At 41.5% G+C, this 20,331-nt stretch overlaps 1 protein-coding gene across 4 annotated transcripts in view; it reads left to right on the forward strand.

Moving 5' to 3' along the window:
• The window catches only part of ENOX1 (ecto-NOX disulfide-thiol exchanger 1), a 628,394-nt gene that overhangs the window by 503,083 nt on the left and 104,980 nt on the right, over positions 1-20,331 (forward strand). For all 4 annotated transcript variants that reach the window (XM_045839070.1, XM_045839074.1, XM_045839072.1 and 1 more), the window contains one exon: positions 12,461-12,645. In XM_045839070.1, the coding sequence (XP_045695026.1) occupies positions 12,461-12,645 (185 nt within the window). The remainder of the gene's footprint in view (positions 1-12,460; positions 12,646-20,331) is intronic.

Consider the following 20,331-nt stretch of genomic DNA (forward strand, 5'->3'; position numbering starts at 1 on the left):
CAAGCCCTTATTATATGAAATGTTAAAGGGACTTAGAAAATGAAGAAAATCAAAACTATGAACAGTAAAATGACAACAAACTGACAACTACCAGCAGCTGGACCTAAAAAACAAAAATAAGAACAAACTAAGCAAACAACTGGAACAGGAAGAAATTCACAGAAATAGAGATTACATGGAGGGTTATAAGCCAGGAGAGGGATGGGGGAGATTGGGGGAAATTGTATAGGGAGCAAGAAGTGTAAATGGTAGGTAAATAGATGGGAGGTTGAGAATAGTATAGGAAATGAAGAAGCCAAAGAATTCATATGCATGGCCCATGGACATGAACTAAGGGTGTTGGGGAATAGTGATGGGAGTGGGGTGCAGAGCAGAGGGAGATAAAGGAGATAAATATATGGGACAACTGTAATAGCATAATCTATAATATATACTCCAAAAAACTAAAACAGTCAGTGAAATCTCATGATGTGTATGAGCCAATAATTTCATTTTACTTGCAGTGCCAGATTAAGGAAAAAATTAGCAAGCAAAATCTTCTAAGACTAATTGAAACTCGGTCTTTGATATGAGAATGTTGCTTATCTGTTTTGACAAATCTAGTAGCATATCATCAGAGGTCTTGTTCTGGAATAGCATTGGGTCATGGCTCCCTACAGTGCCTGCTCTCTGTATTCTCAGAAGTCTCAGCAAGACCAGCAGATAAAGCCTACCATAAACAACTATGAGAGCTGACAGTATCTGAGAAGTTGTATAAATCTGTTCATTGGAGGTTTTTTTGTTTCCTTGTTTGTTTCAAGCAAATAAGGGTGAAAACATGCTGAGATGGAAGGACCTTCTACCCCATAAGCTCTTCTAAAACGAGTTCAGGTTCTTTTCCTCTCTGAATGGCCAGTGCATTGCATTTTACACAGTAGGTGGACAAGAATTTGTTCAGTGAATAGAAAGGAAATTAAAACTTGAGGGAATTAATTTTTATTCTGTTGAAGGATATTTTTTCCAATATAGACAAAAAAAATACAAAACAACAAAACACTATTATATATTTCATTGTCATAGTACTCAATTTTTCTCAGATGAGAACCCTGAGGTGTAATTAAAGTCTAAAGCCTCATCTCTCTTTCTCTAAGATTCCCTGGCCTCCTGCTGATATATACCTCATGTCTACATGACTCTCTGAGGTTGGCAACAGCAGAAATGTGAGAGGCCAAGCAGCACAGAGAAGTTCCTCTCGGGCATCCTGCTCCTCAGAAACACACAGTAGTCCCCAAGCTGTCATGAGTCCTGTCCCTCCTCACTCCTCTATGGAATCCTGCATCCAAAATTACATATCAGAGACTCTATATTTTACACTTTAGAGTAGGTAGAATGACATGTTCTTTCAGGTCATTAAAAGATGGGGGACTATGGCAAGGAAAAGGATGGAGCCAAAAGGTAGAACAAGAAGGAAATCAATAAGATAACATTTGAAATGTTTCCTCTTGAACTAGGTTGAAACTATTGCAGACAGAAAGAGAATATATCTTGATTGTTTTAGTAATGGAAAGTTGTTAGATCCTTGGGTTTGGAAATAGAAATTAAAACTTAAATTGGACTTTTTGCCCCTTCTATAGAACATGTAGGCTCCTACAGAACATTATAATTAAAGCCATATCATTAGTGCCCTGTTAACAAAGCACTTTGTATAAAACCAACCACAGCACCTCTCTCTCGTGTTCAATAAAAAGTTAGTAACAGGAGGGCTGCTTTCTCAGAGAAATTCTTTTAACCTTTCAGAAATAAAATATTTCATGCTTATTCCTGCTTAATTGGAGGGAAATCATTTCTTTAAAATCATTGAGTATGAGTTTGAAGTCTGTTCCATCCTTGACCTTTTTAATTCAATCAAGGTCACCTCATATACTTGCCCAAATAGCTTTACTTCTCAATTAGAAAAAGGGGTAGGGTTGTTTAAAAGCATTGATGTTTGATTAATCATGCTTAACTAGGGCTTCAGCACTTGAAGAAGGTTTTGAAGGACCTTCTAGTAAGAGTAAAACATTGCTACCTGAAAAATTAGGCTCATAAGAAACCAAAAACAAATCATTTTAATGAGCAAAGCAAAAACTGCTTTTCATAGGGAGTTGAAAAAGATTATCATGCTCAATATATAGAAGGTTTTAGTATCTGAATAACCCTCTCCCAGGGAAATATTACTATAATTTAGCCATCCAGACAGTTTTTAAAGTATGTGCAGTTTTGCCTGCCCAAGGACTCGGAGAAGATGAATGCAGAGTTTATCAAAGCAGGATTTTGTAGCCCTCAAGCTCTAGGGATGAAAAGAAGTAATGAGAAGATGTGTCCTGTGAAGAATGTGAATTAGAGCCATCTGAATGAACAGGAGACCAGAAGTTCTGGCAATGAGTTTTTGGGAGGCTTCCTCCCATGTTTTCTTCCTGTTTACTGGGCCTGGCTGAGGACTGCCATGCGACCCTTGAAGCTCTTTGGGAGAGAAGGTCATTTGGGTGGTCAAGGCATTAAGAAAGCCCTGAGAAGGTGGCCTACCTGTTGAGAATTGGTGTCCTAGAACAGAGAGTTTAGAGTCACTGAAAAGAGCCGAGAAATAACTTGGAACCAGATGAGGTCAGAAGTTCTTTGAAATATCTTAGTTTTGTTTCCAGTGTGGCTTGACAGGTGATATCCCTTCTCTAAACCTCAGCTTTCTCAGCAGTAACATGAGGCTCATCCTAAGGGAGTTTCCTCAAGGTTGTAAGAAATAACTAATTAAGGGGTTCCGTGGCATTTTGCAAATACCAGGTACTTTGGCAATGCTGAGAACTGATACTGGTGAGCAATAACAGAAGGTGTAAATGAGTTGTTCACAGGCCTGGCTGCACATGCGACAGTCCCGGGAAGCTCCATACAAATAGCAGTGCCCAGGAGTTAATGTCCAAGCTGCTATGTTATTAAAATACCCATCAGGTGATTCTAATGCACAAAAGATCAAAAACATGGCTTACAACAAACAAATGGCTGTTGATAATAGGTGGGGATGAAAGAAAAAAACAGGTTGAGGTAAGATGATAAAAGTATGAGAATGAGAGGAAAATAAAAATAGAGTAAAAGATGAAATGGTTTAGTGGAAAGGAAGTGACTAACAGGCAATAAAAGACCAAAGAAATAAGAAATAAAAACATATGTAGTTTATTAGTTTAAGCATGGCCTGCGTGACACAGGTAGAAAATTCCCCTCATCATGTCTGTGCAAGGTGCACTTGCAATAGCCTTTGCATAATTGGGAAAAGGCTCATTGGGAGGAGAGAAAACATAAAGATAGCTGGATGCAGAAAATGCAATGAGAACCAAGGACATAGTCCCCGTTTTTCTGTGACTATAGGAGAGTAGTGGGGACATTTTTCTCTTCTCTCAGTGGTGAGAGAGGGAAGCAGGGATGCCCGGACATACACCTGAGGATCTAGCGACTGGTCTGGAGAGAGCTCACACACAGGATGGACCTCGTCTCCTCCAATAAGAGGCTTGATCAAGGTGGTTTGTTCCCACAGAGCACAGCACTCAGCTGGGCCTCTGCTGAGTGTAAGCCCCAAACCTGCTGCAGCAGGAACTTTCTCCAGAAACATGGCTGCAAAGGGAAGTAACACAACTATAGCTAGTGGATCAAAACAATGTGTTTTGGAGATACCGCCTGGAGGGTTTATGAAAGCATTCAGCCACCATATCATCCCAAGAAAGGTAGTGAGTAGCATTCAGAGAAGAGTGGATAGACAGATCAATGAAATGTAAGAAGGCAAGGCAAATGGCAGAGAATCCTAGAAGGCCATGTTGAGTGGTAAAAGCTGGGGAGGAGAAGGTTCTTTCAATAATAACAGAGAAGCTGTTAGAAAAGGCTGAGAGCAAGCCGGTATCAAAAAAATAACAAAAGAAATACAAGAGTGGAAGAAGGTTATAAAGAAAGCAGGAGGAAATAAGGACCTGGTTTTAAAAGGCTAGGGAAGTGGTTCTAAAAACTTTGGCATGCATTAGGATCAGCCTAGAAACTTGTTGAAATGCATATCCCCAGGCCCTGTTCCAAAAATTCTGGTTTAGAGGTCTGGGATGGAGCCTAGAAGTCACATTTAAGAGATGCGAAGATGAGACACATGGTGGCTCTGTGTGGAATGAACTTTAATAAATAATGGCCTGGAGACAGTCAGTTTTTCATACCAGTGTCCTTCTCTACCTTGCTTGTGTGTTTAGAGAGGATCAGGATTCTTTTGTCCTAATTCCAGGTGCACTTAGGTGTGCATAAATCATTCACAGCACTGGTGATGGGATATGGGGAGAAGGAGACTTCAGAGGCAGCCCAAGCTTAGTCACTGCCCATCCCTTCCCACCAAGCTTAAAAACAAAGTCTTGGTTCCCACTTAGTAGACTAGACAGAGCATATATAATACAAAAACTGAGAATAGAAAAAGGTTTTCTATTCAACTCATCATTGTTATCCTAAGTATTTAGTGTTATGAATGACAACTTTGTGGGAAAAGTCACTATTCCTTGCAAAGGGCAATGACTAGAACTGGGAACATACTTTACTTTGGGGATGACCTTGATTTCATGTTTCATAATGTGGATGTTTTATGTGGTAGAAACCACCAGTTCAAGAGTGTGAGGGGGCAGGGAGTATAGGGGGTTAGTAGGAGTAGGAAAACATCACTTCTTGAGGGAAAGGTTTCTTGAAGAAAAATACAAGTGATCCTCTGTTAAAAGGGAAAGAAATCTGCAAGTTAAGAGGAGAGAGAGGTGGTGGCCCTTATATTGCAGGCAGATCATCTGAGAGGAGGAATTCCTTCAGGGGAAGGGTCGCTTCTCCCTTTGGACAAGGCCAATGGCGACTTAGAGTGAAGTCACACCCAGCAAAACCCACCAGTGGAATGCTGTTCCCAAGGGAGGGGCTCTGTCTGGGAAGGAGGGGTGCCATGGCCAAGGGAGGGGGACTGTTCCTGAAAACATGTGCCATTATGTGATTGATCTTGGTCTAAGTCTGACTCCCTTTTCAGGCATCTTCAAAGCCTTTGGAGGGTAGAAACATAGTCCTGTATCTTGGAAACAGAAATAGGGATTGAAAATGAGAAGTAAAACAAAAGTCTAATCCAAAGAAAAGGTGGGGGGAGTGCTCCTCTGCATGTGCCTGCTGCCTGCCCTGTCTGCCTCAGCCCCTCCTCCTCCTGGAGACTGCTGGGCCTCTGTGAAAACGGTGTCCACTGTGGCAGCCCCAGTCGTGCCTCCCCTCAGCTTACCCAGGATCCAGGTGTGAGCCCAACTTTAGCCCAACCCAACCCCACCTTCAAGAAAGAGCCCACCCTCCACCCTCCTTCCCCAGGCAGAAGCCTCCTCTCCTGTCATCCTACCACAGAACACACTGTGAACACAGCCCCTCCCAGGGCAGTTTACAGAGACTGCCACCAGGTGTACACCTATGTTAGCTGCTAGGAGGGACGTCTATGGTCAGGCAGGAGCCTCTTTGAGACTGGAGCAGGACTGAGCCAAGGTTCGCAGAGGTTACTGCAGAGGTGCTTCCCTGGGGACTCGAAAGGCCTCCCTCACCCAGCACAGTGTCCTTCAACATTTGAAATGGTGGACTCAACCTGCTGTTGGAAGAAGTGGACATGCCTTTTTCCTTCTATTTTCCTCTGAGGATGAAGAGGGTGGGTGTTGGAGGTATCAGAGGATAATGTCAATGGAAAAGTGATAAACCGTGAGGTGAATTCTCAGTAGTGTTGAGCAGCTCACTGTGCAGACCACTTCATTAGGAAGGCTGTGTGAAGGGAGGGACAGGGGATTTTTTTCCTGAATCACCTTCCCGTCACTGTGCCTCCAGACTCACATTTAAGTTATTATAATAACAGGATCTAGCTTACCTGCACTCTCCAAATTACCCTCATTCCATTGGTCTCACACAAAGATGGAAATAGACACTGTATTGTGCTTCTGTTTAGCTCTCCCCAATAACTAATACACAGACTATAATACACGCTGCAAATACCAAGTGTTATGTCAATGCTAAGTTGTAATAATAATAATCCTGCAGAAATATAGCAGAAGGAATTTCCATGAGCAATTTAAGGAAAATTGCTGTTTCAGTAGTGGTAGAGGTGTTACTGAAACACAGATGGATTATGGTCCGTTAGTCCCATAAGAGGCTATCTAGCAGGAGATAGAAAGCATCCCATGATGCTTCCAGCTCTGTGCCTGGACACTGGCAGGCACCTGAGCAACTGACCACAACCCAAGGAGCCATGCCTTCACCTTGTCATCTGATGGATGGGCTGCACCTTCCTCAGTCCATTCAGACCTGGGGGCAGACCTCTGTGGGTGTAGGGCACAAAAGCAGAGCATAGGTGAGCTCAGGTGGATAGGTAGGCACTCTTAATGGTGGTCCTTCATGAGTCCTAAGAACAGCATGAGTCTCTGGACACAGCTCTCTGAGTGGAAACTTACTAATGACTGAGGCTCAGGGGCTCAACAATTAGTGGCTATCAGTGTATGTGGCCACTTCAGAGGAGAGAGACACAGGGCAGAAGAAGGGATCCCTGAGTAGTTTGAATCAGCCTCAAGACAGCCGATGGGAGAGTTTAACCTTCATGTGGATCATTTCCAAATTTCTTCTGCAGAAATGTGTATTTATTTTTAAAAGGGCCCATCCTGTCTTCTTTCAGAGCAGAACCTCTCTCCAGCAGAACACTCCCCCAAGCAGAGGCAGGAATGGAGTATTTTCCCTCTTTAGGAACAAGTCAGATACCTCAGAAGTGTCCTAGTTTCCTCCCCTCTGGAGCCACAGCATTTACCTGTACTAGGCCGACCAGGTGCATTGCTCAGGTGTCTGAGAGCATGGGTTCTGGAGTCACACTTGCTGAGCAGAAACCCTACACTCCAACTGGTATAAATCTCTGCAACCCTGTGTCTCTCAAATTCACTTTCATCACCTGGAAAATAGAAATAGTGATTATATTTTCTAGATTATGTTTTTGTGATGATGAAAGGTAATTGTGGAAATATATCACATTGCCTGACACATAAAAGTTATTAGCTCTTACTGCACTATTGCTATTACTACTGCAACTCTTGCTTCTGCTATTTGGACAGAGTAGTGACTCTCCTCTTCACTCCCTAAGGAGGTACCCAGGCCATTAGGACTGGGCTGTGATGGGACTACCTTAGGGTTGCAGAGCTTGGAGCTGGGGTCAAGTAATGAAACAAGAATGACAAGCTAAGCATATAGTTCCTCCAAAAGTATTTGTCCAGATAAGCCAGCCAGAACCCCAATTCAGGAGCCAGGTGATAGAATGAGCAGTGGTCTTGGCAACATCAGCACTGGTAACCTGGAGGAATCAAATTCTCAGGCTTAAGCCCAGACATACCGTATTGTTCAGTCCAGAAATAGGTGCTGCAGCAGCCTATCAGGAGACTCTTCTGTGGGCCAGTGAACACTGGGTCAGAGTAATGCCAGCTGTTTTATAAATAAGTCCCAAATCTTCAGTGGCTTAACAAAAAAAAGTTTACTTCTTGGGCACAGAAGACTCCAGCTCTGAGCAGGTGAGCAGACATTCTTAGTCTCTGGGCACCTATCCTTCATACACGGATACAGAGACCCAGGCCCATTCCAGCCATAGCAGGAGAATGAGGGATTTTACACTCCATCAGTGAAAACTAGTCATGTGGCAATGCTGAGGCACACACTTCTCAGGAACAGCACTGCACTAGGCACAGGAAAGCACGAGGTGGAGTACCCCGTGTATACAGACCTCATGGAGTCTAGATCAGAGTACCTGGAGACCCCAGGCACCACAAGGGAGAGTCAGGATGCAAGAAGCTTAGATCCTGGAGAGTCTCTAAGTCAACAGGCCACTGGGCTGGAAGGCGAGCAGATACCATGGGGATACTTTGAGGCCTCAGACCCATCCAGTCATCCAGAGTTCTGGACCTGCCAGCACAACCCCCTCTCTGGGCAGCAACCGATGAACAACACTCGAAAAGGACATTCCTTGCACGCAGGAAAGAAGTGTATGTTCAGCAGCATTCTCCTGGCTTCCCAGGAGGACATCTGCCAAAGTGGAGGGAGAATATTAAACAGAGATCCCCAAAGACACAAGGACAAACTGTTCTTGAGAAATCCTGATATTGTTAGAAACAATATGTTAAAGTGTTTTATTATTTAGTTATCCCTTGCCTGAGCATGAAAATGATATTAACATACTATTAACTTACTGGGACATAAGCAAAAATAACTTACATTTTTCATATAGTGCTAATTATTTTTCTGAGGCTGGCTCAGGCTGGCAAAAGAGAGCTTTCATGGCTTTCACCAGATTATTTACTTAAAGAAGTTAAGCATGCCATTATCTGTTTCCATGGAAACACAAGTAATACAAGAAACAGAGGAGAAGGTCACTTTGACCATAATTAACATAAAAAATAATGGTTTATACAGAAGCTAGGAAACAGGACAGTGAGGTGATGCAACACCTTCAAACCCTTTCTTCAGCAGTGTGACTTAATCTTTCGGTCAATTTTCACACTAGCGTCGCTTTGGTAATTTTAGTAGTCTAGTACTAAGTTTTAAAGTGGAACTTAACCTTGTTTAGCAAAGCTTTTCCAGTGTTATTATTTCATTTTTGATCCAATCAGAACATTCCAGTAACACTTTTTCTAAGGTCCTGAACAAGCATGAGCCAATGAGTGCCCTCATGCGAGCCACAGCTCCTCGCCTGCGCCTTCTCAACAGGCGGAGAATGCACGAATGATAATCCAGGGCATCACTAGGTTTGGTACCTTTAAAATCACCAAAGGAGATTTAGTTATGTTCAGAATAGTTTACATTTAAAGTGTCTGATTGTATTCTTGTTTTACATTGAAAATCGGCAATCCACATGTGGTGGCTCTTAGCTAAATATTCCACTTACTGGAACACAGTACACGCCTTTGGGATTCTTACAAAAAGATGAATACTGTAGTTTATTTTAATCCTTCCCTTGATTACACATTTTTCAAAACCATTTAATTTAATACAGTGTCCAAGAAAGAACTAAAGAGGAAAAATGAAAGAATTGACCTTTTAAGGTTTCTGAAATTTTAATACACAAAGAAATTATATTAAGTTACAAATTATTAGGATTCCATTTGTGTTAGAGCTCCAGTCTGAGGAACACAATGTAGCTTCTTCCAGGAAGCCTCTTCTGAAGGTGGACTCAGTGCTGGCTGCAACATGATGCTGGGTAGTGTTTACAAACAGGTGGCTTGAAGTTAAGTGGAGTGGATATACAATTTCTCACCCTTTGAAAAGAACCACTCTGCTGTCACCTGAAGAACCACATTTCTTTCTCAAATATCTAGCTTGAAATCATTTAATCAGGAATGTAAATCAAGTATATGCTCCAATTATAAAAACATTGATGGGATTGGCTGTGGTGTTGAATTTGGGAGGTGGGGGTGGGGTGAGTGGAGCTGCTGGGGTTTTTTTTTAAATATATAATGATACCACATTTCTATTCCAGAAACGCAAACCACATTGTATCCTACTTGGCAGGAACAGTGGTCACTTGGCTTAGCCAAGAATAAGAACTCTCGGCAGTGCCATGTCACAGGCTTATAGGAGAACTAAAATAATGAATGGTGTGCTTTCCTATATGTATTTGTGTTCAGATAATTTATTTAAATAATGTTGCTGGCACATGCTTTATAGCTGTTTACATTTTGCTACACGAATTTCAGCGTATCTTGCAGACTATGCAATTCATTTGGAAAATGTAATTTTCATCCCTGCATACTAATCGATTTCTTCACAAACACCTGCTATCAGTTATGATAATAAAAATGCCAGTCTGAACTGAGAAAGGACTGAACAGAGCTTCCAAAGGAAATGACTTAAGGGTCTTTGAATGCTACTAAATGTAGTAATGTGCCTATGTGGTGCCAACACTTTTTTCATCATTTGCATTTTCTATAATTTTGCCCTATTACAACATGATGCCTCATAACCATTTCCTTATGGATTATAAGCTGAATTGTCAGGAGTTGGGGTCCCATGGCATGGACAAGATCTAAAGTTGGGCTGCACGGTGTCAGAAAGCACTAGCTCATTCCTGATATACCCTGAGTCATTTCTGATTTTCTACATCTCTAAAAACTGTAAAATTGGCTGCTCCTTAGTTTTACATCCACATATACACCAAATAAAATTTCCCTTATTTATTTCCTTTAGCCACCAGTTTATTCCACACACCAGTGCCAGCATAATTTTCCTAAATCAGCAATTTCCTCGTGTCCTTCCAGTGCCCAAGCACCTTCAGTGGTTCTCAATTGGTTGCTCCATTGAGCCCAACTCTGCATTTTGACTTCTGAGCCTCCATCCTCTGTCATCACTTGACATAGTTCACCTGTCTCTTCTGCTTCCGGACAAACTCTGTTCTTTTTGGTCAAGCTTCCCCTGCTTCCTGCCCCAAATTTTCTCTCTTCAAGTCTCATCTCTGGACTTTTGCTTTTTTTTTTTTTTTTTGTCCTTCCCAGTTCTTGGATTTCATACTTTGAAGACCACTTTGATTATTCCAGTCTGTATTTTTCTCTTCTCTGAACTCCTGTAGAATGATTTTCTTGTCCTATACTTTGACACTGCTGCTTGTTTATTTAGTCATTTATTTAGTCATTTATTAAGTCATTTTATTGAGTACTTACTATATGCCAGGCAGCAAGCTGTCTTCTCTTCCTTTGAATGTATTAGTTTCCTTCAAATGTGTCAGTTTCTATTATAATTTAAGCTCCTTGAGGCAAGAGACATATTTTGTCTCCTTTTCTGATCCAAGATGCTCAGGCAGGTTTGGGCACAGAGTACATACACAGTAAATGCCTATTGACTAATTGATCTGTAATGATTTGGGTAGGGAATTTTCTGATTAATTGCATGTTCTATTTGATTAGTATTTTAGTGTTTATTATACATGGATTATTATTGTGAAAAATGGAATACCATAAAACACTCAACTGTAAAACTGTTGTTAACATAAATTGATGTTTGATATTTGAGGACAGACTCCACCAGGGTGTCCCCACATCCCAGTGCACATCTGCCTTCCTCATACTGTAAAGTGTGGATGGAACATGTACAAGGCTGCCAGGGACAGGCCCTCTGCTTGGGATTGGGGTGGTGGCGGAGAGGAGCACGAACTCAGCACCCGGGCTGAGGTCCACTCCCTGCCCTGACATACGGGAGCTTACTTCTGTGAAGAAGTTACTGATAACGAGTTTTTAAAATTTGCTTTCACTTCCCTCTTGCTTCCAAAAGTAGAGAATGAATTTTCTGTGGCAGGGAGAAAAAATGTGTAAAACTGGTGGTATAGGAGAGGGGAAGAATTAAAGACTGGCTCTGAACAGTCTGGTAAGAACTAAGCACGTCTGGATGGGCACAGTAACCTGGTGACTAAGAGCTAGCAGCCTGAGTGTAAAGACTATGCTGCTCACTTTGTGGGGTCTGGCAAATTCTCTGCCTTTTCTGTGCCTTGGTATCCTCATCTGTAAAGAGTGGATAAGGCAGTTTGGTAGGGGGTAGTTATAAAGTGAGTTAGTGCATATGAAGCTCTTTGCCCAGTGTCCATTCTGTGCTGAGTGCCCAGTGAGCAATTATTTATATTGGAGAGACCACAAAGCAATCAGCTGGCATGTGGGGAAGGGGTAGCCCATCCTTAATTTCCTTTTATCATTCACTGTTCTTTCTTACTCAGTTTCAGTTATTTCTGAAGCCTTGAGATGTGTAAGACCCTGAGTGAACTGTCTCAGTCTCTCAGTAAGATGCAAATGGGACTGAGGTCTGAATCTACATATAGAGAACTCTAGGTTTCAGGAAGGAGTATTAAAGTAACCACTAAGCCTTACAAAGAAAGCGTGTTTTAATCTGTTAGTGAAACAGATGGAACTAGGTTACCATTCTAAAAGGAGTCAGAGAAAAATAATTTGTGCCATTTGTCCCAGCAGTAGGGCGGGGAAGGGGTGCATATAAATTCTGCCCTCCCCTGGGCTACTGCCACACAACCTGTGGAGCTGATTGTGTGCAAGAAGGTGACTCTCCAAGGAGCTAAGCAGCCCTACAGTAAAGGAGAGGATAGCAGTGTGGCAGATGGGATGGCTGCCCAGAATGCTGAATGCTGCCGTTACTGAGCTACACATACTGATTTCCAAGAGAGTGCCTACGCTGCGGGAGAGGTCAAGACACACACACAAAACACATTCACAGGTGAGACAAGACAAATAAAATACATGAAAATTGCAAAAGAAATTATGTTTACCCACTACACAGAGCCCTGGTGTGAGGCGTTTCAGTTTTACTTCTAAGGTGATAAGAAATGTTAAGAATTTGGGTGAGACTCCCTTTCCCCAAGAAGACCACTCAGTCTCAACAGGGAGTGACTCCCTAGAACTCAATTGTGTTTATCCCCCAGCCCTGGCTGCTCAAGCCTATGCTCTGAAAGAAGAGAACGACAGTCTCCGTTGGCAGCTGGATGCCTACAGGAATGAGGTGGAGCTGCTGAAACAAGAAAAGGAACAGCTTTTCCGAACAGAAGAGAACCTCACCAAGGACCAGCAGCTCCAGTTCCTGCAGCAGACCATGCAAGGCATGCAGCAGGTATGGGACAGGGTTTGGTGGGGTTTCATTTGAAAGGGATGGCTGTATTCAGTGGGAGGGAAATGACAGCCCTTTGCAGGATAAGTGAAGGAGAAGAAATGATGACAGAAAAGCTAAGTTGCTAGGACAGGAAAGTGCTGATGACTGTTTGTGGAAGGGTAGAACCTGGAGAAAACCCAAGCTGAAGAAATGTGTTGGAGAAATGTACCCTTGAGGTAGGAAATACAGGAAGAAGATCTAGGCAGTGAAAATGTTTGTGTATGAAATTTACCCTTACAGCCAATGGTCAGGACATTTGGATCGTGACACAAGTGCTTTGTAATCTTACAACTTTTAAATGAAAAGCATGCTGACTGATTTTACAAAAGCATGGCAAGTTTTTTATTCCAAGACCAAAGAAAACATAAGCTGTATTATTTTTACTTCTTCTGGATTATCTTAGGATCTGGTCAGGATCCATGAACACAATACACACTTAAGAAATGTTTGCTGATGGGTTGGATGAAACACTAGAATTTGGGTAACAGGCAACTTTAGAAATAAGCCAGTATCTGTGTTTTAGTTAAAGAATGACAGACGTCAGTCCTACACACTCAAGTTAAAGATGTGTACTTCCAGCAATTACTAGAAGGAGGCAGAGGCTCTGTGTGGGCTTCTGAAGAAGGGAAACACGGACTGTGTGAAACGAGTTGAAGGGAGGGCAACCCGGAGACCTGGCTGTGGTGGGGTCCACATCAAAGATTCATAGCTGGATTTATATCTGAAAACATCCATTGATACCTGATATACTTAGGGTGTTTGGGCCTTTGAGTTATTGTAGAATAATGTAGCATAAATTATCATCATACATGGATATTTTTATGCCTCTGGATATGTAAATCTAACCACTCTTTTCTGACAAAAATGAATATTGTTTGTATTTAAATAAGGGAAATGTAAGGAGATAATGGGAAATTAAATATATAATGAGTAATATTTTTAAAAATTCATTCATATTGACTGCTATCCAAGATCAGGAGCATGACTTACCTACAAAACTGTCTTAATGACTAAAGGTGGCTGCTACAGAAACATTCCCCCAGCAGGGGAAGATAATTGAGAAAAAGGAATATGAAAAAGGAGAAAAAGGAATATGAAAAAGAAGTGTAGATTAGGATATAAAGAAGTTAATGACCAAGTCACAGAGATTGTCTTAAACATCTCCCTCCATTTTAAAGCAATTTTTGAATCTTGTCTTTGAGTCCTGACTGGTTGATGTTCACAGAGTGTTAGATCAGTGAGATTCAGAGGTAAGAGCCCACCAGGAAATGTCATTACAGTCATTGCACACATCCCTATGCTTGGAACTTGGCCTAACAAGTGCTGTGTGAGGCTCCCGGGGTTATCCAAGTGCCCCAACACTGGATGTGTGCTGACACCCTTGCCAGAAGGGAAGTCTGTTGGTTTCCAGAAAGACCATGATGCCAGACCTAGCCCACAGGCCACTAGTCACACTTCCCACAACCAGCCTCTTTTCTGGAGGGAAAACTATCCTAGTTGCTTTAAAAGTTAATAAAAATCTTTAAGGTAGTGAAGATTCAAGTCTGAGAAAAGTCAGAGGAGATAAGGGTGAGCTCGTCAGTCAGGGAAATGCCTGTTAGGGCTCAACACCTGGCAGCGCCAGCAGCCAAGGGCTGAGTCCACCTGGGGGCAGTGAGATAAGCCACCACCCAGCATAGCCCCTTCAAGGAGGTACTCGTTTACTGCAGAATCTCATCAGCAGGAAGCTTATTTTTTGTATGGTCTCTTGTTTGTTTGAGGGGGTTGTTTTGGTTTTTGTCTGGTTTGGTTTGATTTAAACAACAGAAACTGACTGTGTCACAGTTCTGGGAGCTACAAGTCCAAGATCAAGATGTGGGCAGACTTGATTCCCTGAGGGCTGGGAAGGAGAATGTATTTCTGAGGTTCTGCCCTAGTTTGTGGTGGTCAGCTGGTGATCCTTGTCCTTCCTTGGCTTATAGACATATCACTGCTTTCTGCCTTCTTCACATAGTGTTCTATGTATGTCCAAATTTTTATTTTTTACAAGGACGCAATTTGTATAGGATTAAGGGATCCACACATCCAGTATGACTTCAGCTTAACAAATGACATCTGCAATGACTCTCATTTCAAACAAGGTGACATTCTGAGGTACAGGGGTTTAGAACTTCACCATATAAATTTGGGGTGAGGGAGACATAGTTCAATCAGTAATAGACATATAGTCGATAGTCAGAATACATTTGTTGAATAGAGTAGTGAATGGACAAAGCCACAGAAGCAAGAACTAGCAGGGTGTCTGTGAAGAGCTTTGGGCTATTTGGGATTCTAGGTTCATAAACAGCCAGGTAGGGAGTGGTAAGAGCTGACACTCTGTAGGTTGCACATGTAGACCCTCCTTGGCACATGGGAAGCACTAACCTAGTGGTAGTGAATGTGATTTTAATTTTTACTGGTTGTTAGGTGGATGCAAGGCAATCTCTGTGGCAACCTATCTTTAATATGGTTTTAAAATATGGGTGTTTTTTAAGAATTGTATTTCTCCCTTAACATGACTTTGAATAAATTTCCACAGCTTGCTAATTTGAGCCCCAAAGCAAAGAATTCTCCTTACTTTGAAATCTACTCTCAATCTGTTCACCATCTACTTTTTCAATTAGAAAATCATGATCTCATGGGAAAGTAAAGAGGTAGAGGAGGGCTTTGCCCCCCACATGTCATTGTTTTAGCAGTCCATTTATGGGAAATTATTTCTGTAATAAACAAAAGAAAATAAAGAGTTTCCACAGCCTTAGAACTAGCATACAATTTTTAGAGTTGCTTTAAGTTTAGACAAAAAATTTCTAACTTTTCTTCTTTTAATCTCTTAAGTATATGTTTACTGACATCACAGGGTTTCTTGTAGGTTCATGAAGAAAACATGATGGGTAAGGTTCTTAAAAATGAAAAGCCCTTGGGTGACATTGTCTGGTTGTTTCTTGGTCTGCCCCTACATTACATGTGAGTCATAATTTAATATTAGAGGTTTCAATACTAGTTTGCAGCCATGGTAACACAGTAGCCTTTCCTGACTTAAACTAACAACAAAGTTGACCTGTCTTTGCCACAGGGATAGTGAGGTTGTTGGCTTTCGTGCCTATCTTTAGGTGTACTATGGAAAATAACACATATTTTAAACTCTTATTTATCTTCAGATTACCACCCTGGATTGGGTAGTCTTACATTTATTGAGGTAAAAAAAAATACCATATAAATACTCTTTTAGGGGTACAGTTCTATGAATTTTGACAACTTCATACACTCATATATTTATATAACCACCACTACCTCAGTCAATGTATAAAACAGTTCCATCATCACAAAAAAATTCCCTTATGTCACTTTTTAGTTAACCTCACTCCCAGCAACTACTGATTTGTTTTCTACCTCTGTGGTTTTGGCTTTTGCAAAATGTCAGATAAGTGGAACCATACAGTATGCAACAGTTTGAATCTGGCTTCTCTCACTTAGCATAATAAATTTGAGATTCATCCATATTGCTGCATAAGATCACTCTTTTTTACACTGAGTAGTATTCCATTGTAAGGAAGAGCCATAATTTGTTTAGCTAGTCATCAGTTCATAAACATTTGGGTGATTTCCTGTTTGGGGCAAATATGAACAAATTTGCTATAAATACTCAGATGATTTTTGTTTGGACATAATTTTTTATTTCACTTGGGTAAATACCTAGGGGGAAGATTGCTAGATTGTCTGGTAAGTGTGGTTAACTTTTGAAGAAACTGATGAACTGTTTTCCAAAATGTCTGGACCATTGTGCATTCCCATGGAACTGCATGAGAATTTCAGTTGTCCTATGTCCCTGTTAGTCAGCACTTGATATGGCCAATTTGTTTTGTTTTCTTGTGTATTTTTTAGCCACTACAATAAATGTACAGTGGTGTCTCATTATGGTTTTAACCACACCTAAATTTAGACAATATTTGTAGTTTCATTCTTGAGGTCAATATGTCATATTTTAAAATAACCAACTTAAGATCAGAGTTCTTTTTAAAAATATGTATTTATTGCTTTTTAGAGAGAGAGGGAGAAAAACAATGATGTGAGAGAGAAGCATTTATTGGTTGCCTCCCACACATGCCCACCCTCCCCCAGGGATTGAACCTGCAACCTAGGTATGTGCCCTGACCAAGGATCGAACCCACAGCCTTTTGGTGGATGGAGCCATTCTCCAACCAACTGAGCCCCCTGGCCAGGAAAGAATCAGAATTCTTTTTGAAGCTGTATATAAATCATATTGACAGAATTGATAAATATTCAATAAAACAGGATACCATTATAAACTGCTGATCATAAAACTACATGTGACTAACAAAGATTGGTATGTCAGATGACTTTCTCATGAATACTTTAAGTTAAAGCTTTTAAATAGTATTAACAAATGTTGTCTGAGGACCAGCTGTCTTAGGCCAGTAAACCATTGGTCCACGTAGAGAAGTGGCTTGACATTTGTGAAGACCAGGCATATCAGCTGTCTTGATAACTTCCAGCAAAGGAAGATCAGACAATTTGAGGTGGGGGGGGGGGCGGATTATGATCAATACCATTTTAGAAATTAAAATAGAGAGTAACCCCATCTAGTTTTATCAAATGTTGGTCAGTAATTGGTCTTTGAGATATAATTAATAAATAAATGAAAGTGTGTTGTGTCCTAGCCCATGTGGTTCAGTTGGTGGGAGCATAGTCCCATACCTGAAAGGTCTTGGGTAAAATTCCTGGTCAGGGTACATACCTAGGTTACCGGTTCAATCCTAAGTCAGGGCACGTGCGGGAGGCAACTGACAGATGTTTCTCCTTCACATCAATACTTCTCTCTCTCCCTCTCTTCTTTTCCCTCTCCCTCGCTTTCTAAAAACAATGAGAATAATGTCTTCAAGTAAGGCTTAAAAAAAGAGAGATAAAGAAAAGAAAGTGCATTGAAATTGAACATTAGTAAGTACATCTGACCACTTACATTAAGCATCTCTTCTAAAATCTCCATTACACTACTCAATTGCTTAGTAAATAATTAGACATAGTACATAGTTTGCACTCCCCTGCTGTTTGAAATTCATATGTGATGAAGTCTGATGTGTAAATGTCAAAATCAGGATAATTATGGCAGCAGGAGCGGTACTGAAGGTGATGAATGTGGCTGTAGTGGTAAAGGGGACTCTGATAATGGTGACTGTGGTGGCAATGAAGGCTATAGTGGTGAAGGTGCTGGTAGTGAAGGTGGCTGTGGTGGGTACAGTGGTGTTTTTGATCATTAATATATTTTGGGACAGACAGGTAAAATGGACATATCCAAGAAAAGCTTATTTATTCATATTTTTTATTTTTTAACTTTATTTATATTCAGAGAGAAGGGGAAAGGAGGAAGAAAGTGAGGGAGAGGAAAATTGATGTGCCAGCTGCCTCTTGCACACCCCCAACCAGGGACCTAGTCTACAACCCAGGCATGTGCCCTAACCAGGAATGGAACCTGAGAACCTTTGGTTTGTAGGATGATGCCCAACCCACTGAGCCACACCAATCAGGACATATCCAAGTAAATTTTAGAGAATTCTTTTTGTATCTGATAAAAAAAGGGTGCCCCTTAAAAATTGTGAAAATCCTTAAAATCCCAGCAGGCCCACTGCTCCCAGCAGACATCAAAAGGTAATGTTACAGCCCTGGCCTGGGTGGGACTCCATTGGTTGGAGCATCGTCCCAATGCTGAAAGGCTGCAGGTTCAATTCCTGATTAGGGCACATACCTAGTTGTGTGTTCGATCCCCAGGTGAAGCAGCCAATCAAAGTTTCTCTTTCACATTGATTTTTCTTCCTTTCTATTCCTCTCTTTCTAAAAGCAATGAAATAATAGGCTGATTCTCTGCCCATTATTCTTTTTCTCTTATTATCTGTTTAAACTTTATCTTTTATCCTTTCCACTAAAGTTTCTATTGATAATCACATTATTTTATTTGCAAATGTCATTTTTGTTCTTTGACTATTATTTTTTCATGAAATCCTATCCTTATTTTTTGGTTGCATTATCTTCTCAAGTCTTTTTGAGAATACTAATCAGAATTTTTAAAAATTCTGTTTGTTCCTGAATCATTTCTGTGTATTCCAAGATTGGTTGTTTGGTTTTTGTATCTCAGTCTGTCTCTCATACTACAAGTTTCTTCTCATGTGAGGTGATGCTTGGTAGTCTGTTTGTATTTCAGAATAAAAGGCTCAGTTTACTTTCCAAAGATGCTGTGTGGTTTCACTCGCTATTGAGTCCAGGTCTCCCCCTTCCCACACAGTCTCCCTCCCATTCATGACAACTGACTGGCAGGCTTAATTTTAAGGAAAGTTTGAGATCCCACAAATGTCAGAATCTGTCCTACATGAGGAACTCCCTAGAACTCGCTTCCCTTTCTCTGTTTTTTAAAGTTTATTTTTGACAGACATTTTAACTGACTCCCTGGAGAAAGGAAAAACAAAAACCAAACACCCATGGACTATGTCTGACACTTGAACAAAAACCCATTTCAGGAGCTTTTAACTTTAATGCAGCCCTTGAATGAACTCTGATTGGCATGTGGGCCAGTGAAAGGGTCAGGGGAAGAGTATTACAAGTTACTCTGGCTGGACTTCCAGTCAAGATGATGGCATAGGTAAACATGATTCACTTCCTCACACAACCACATCAAAATTGCAACTAAATTATAGAACAACCATCCCTCAGAACTGTCAGAAATTGAGTTGAATGGAAGTCTGACAACTACAGAATTAAAGAAACCAATCCATCCAGACTGGTAGGAGGGGCAGAGATGTGGAACAGGCTGATCCCATGTCCATGTGTGGTGGATAGAAATTTGGGAAGGAGATCTTTAGAGCGAGGATCCCAGCCCCACACCAGGCCCTATAGCACAGGGTTCCAGTGCCAGGAAGATAAGTCTCCATATCTTCTGGCTACAGGAATTAAGTCAGTGAAAGAAACTGCTGACGTTCCTCTTAAAGAACCCACACACAGACTTACTCAAATTCATTCCCTCTGAGGTCCAGGATGAGGGTGGCAGCTTGCAAGGCACTAGTGGTACACAGAGAAGAACTGAAATGAGAGCTGGGGAACAGCTTTCTCCCAGATACAAAAGCAGGCAAAAGCCATTGTCCTATTTCTGAACCCTCCCCCCACAGAGCTACAGAACCAGCAACTGGCACCATGTCTAAGACCCCATCAACCTGACTGACACTGTTTGCCTACTCTGGAGATCCCCTGAGACTTCATCCCACCCAACTTACAGCTTTTAACAGTGGCTTTCCTATATGAATGGCTGGTCTTGGCTCATGTTTCCCAACTTCCTAAATCCTTTCAAGTAAGCAACAGCCTGCCTCAGTGAGCCCCTAGGACCTGTACCTCTTGCTAAGTGATCCCAGGCATGGTACTAGCAGTAGCCAGCCTAGATTCACAGCTTGGCTTTCCCTGGGAATCTCCAAGCCCAACACAAGTAGCAGCCATCTCAGATTGTTTTCCAACTCAGGCAGGGTACTCCCAGGAAAAAACACAGGTAGTTAGGGGCTGACCTTGGCCTGCACCACCTGGGAAACCCAAGGGCCTGTTCACCCAGTAGACAGCTACAAACCAATCAGAGCA

This window comes from Phyllostomus hastatus, unplaced genomic scaffold, assembly GCF_019186645.2.
Source record: "Phyllostomus hastatus isolate PE091 unplaced genomic scaffold, TTU_PhHast_1.1 phas_contig_29, whole genome shotgun sequence".
NCBI lineage: Eukaryota > Metazoa > Chordata > Mammalia > Chiroptera > Phyllostomidae > Phyllostomus > Phyllostomus hastatus.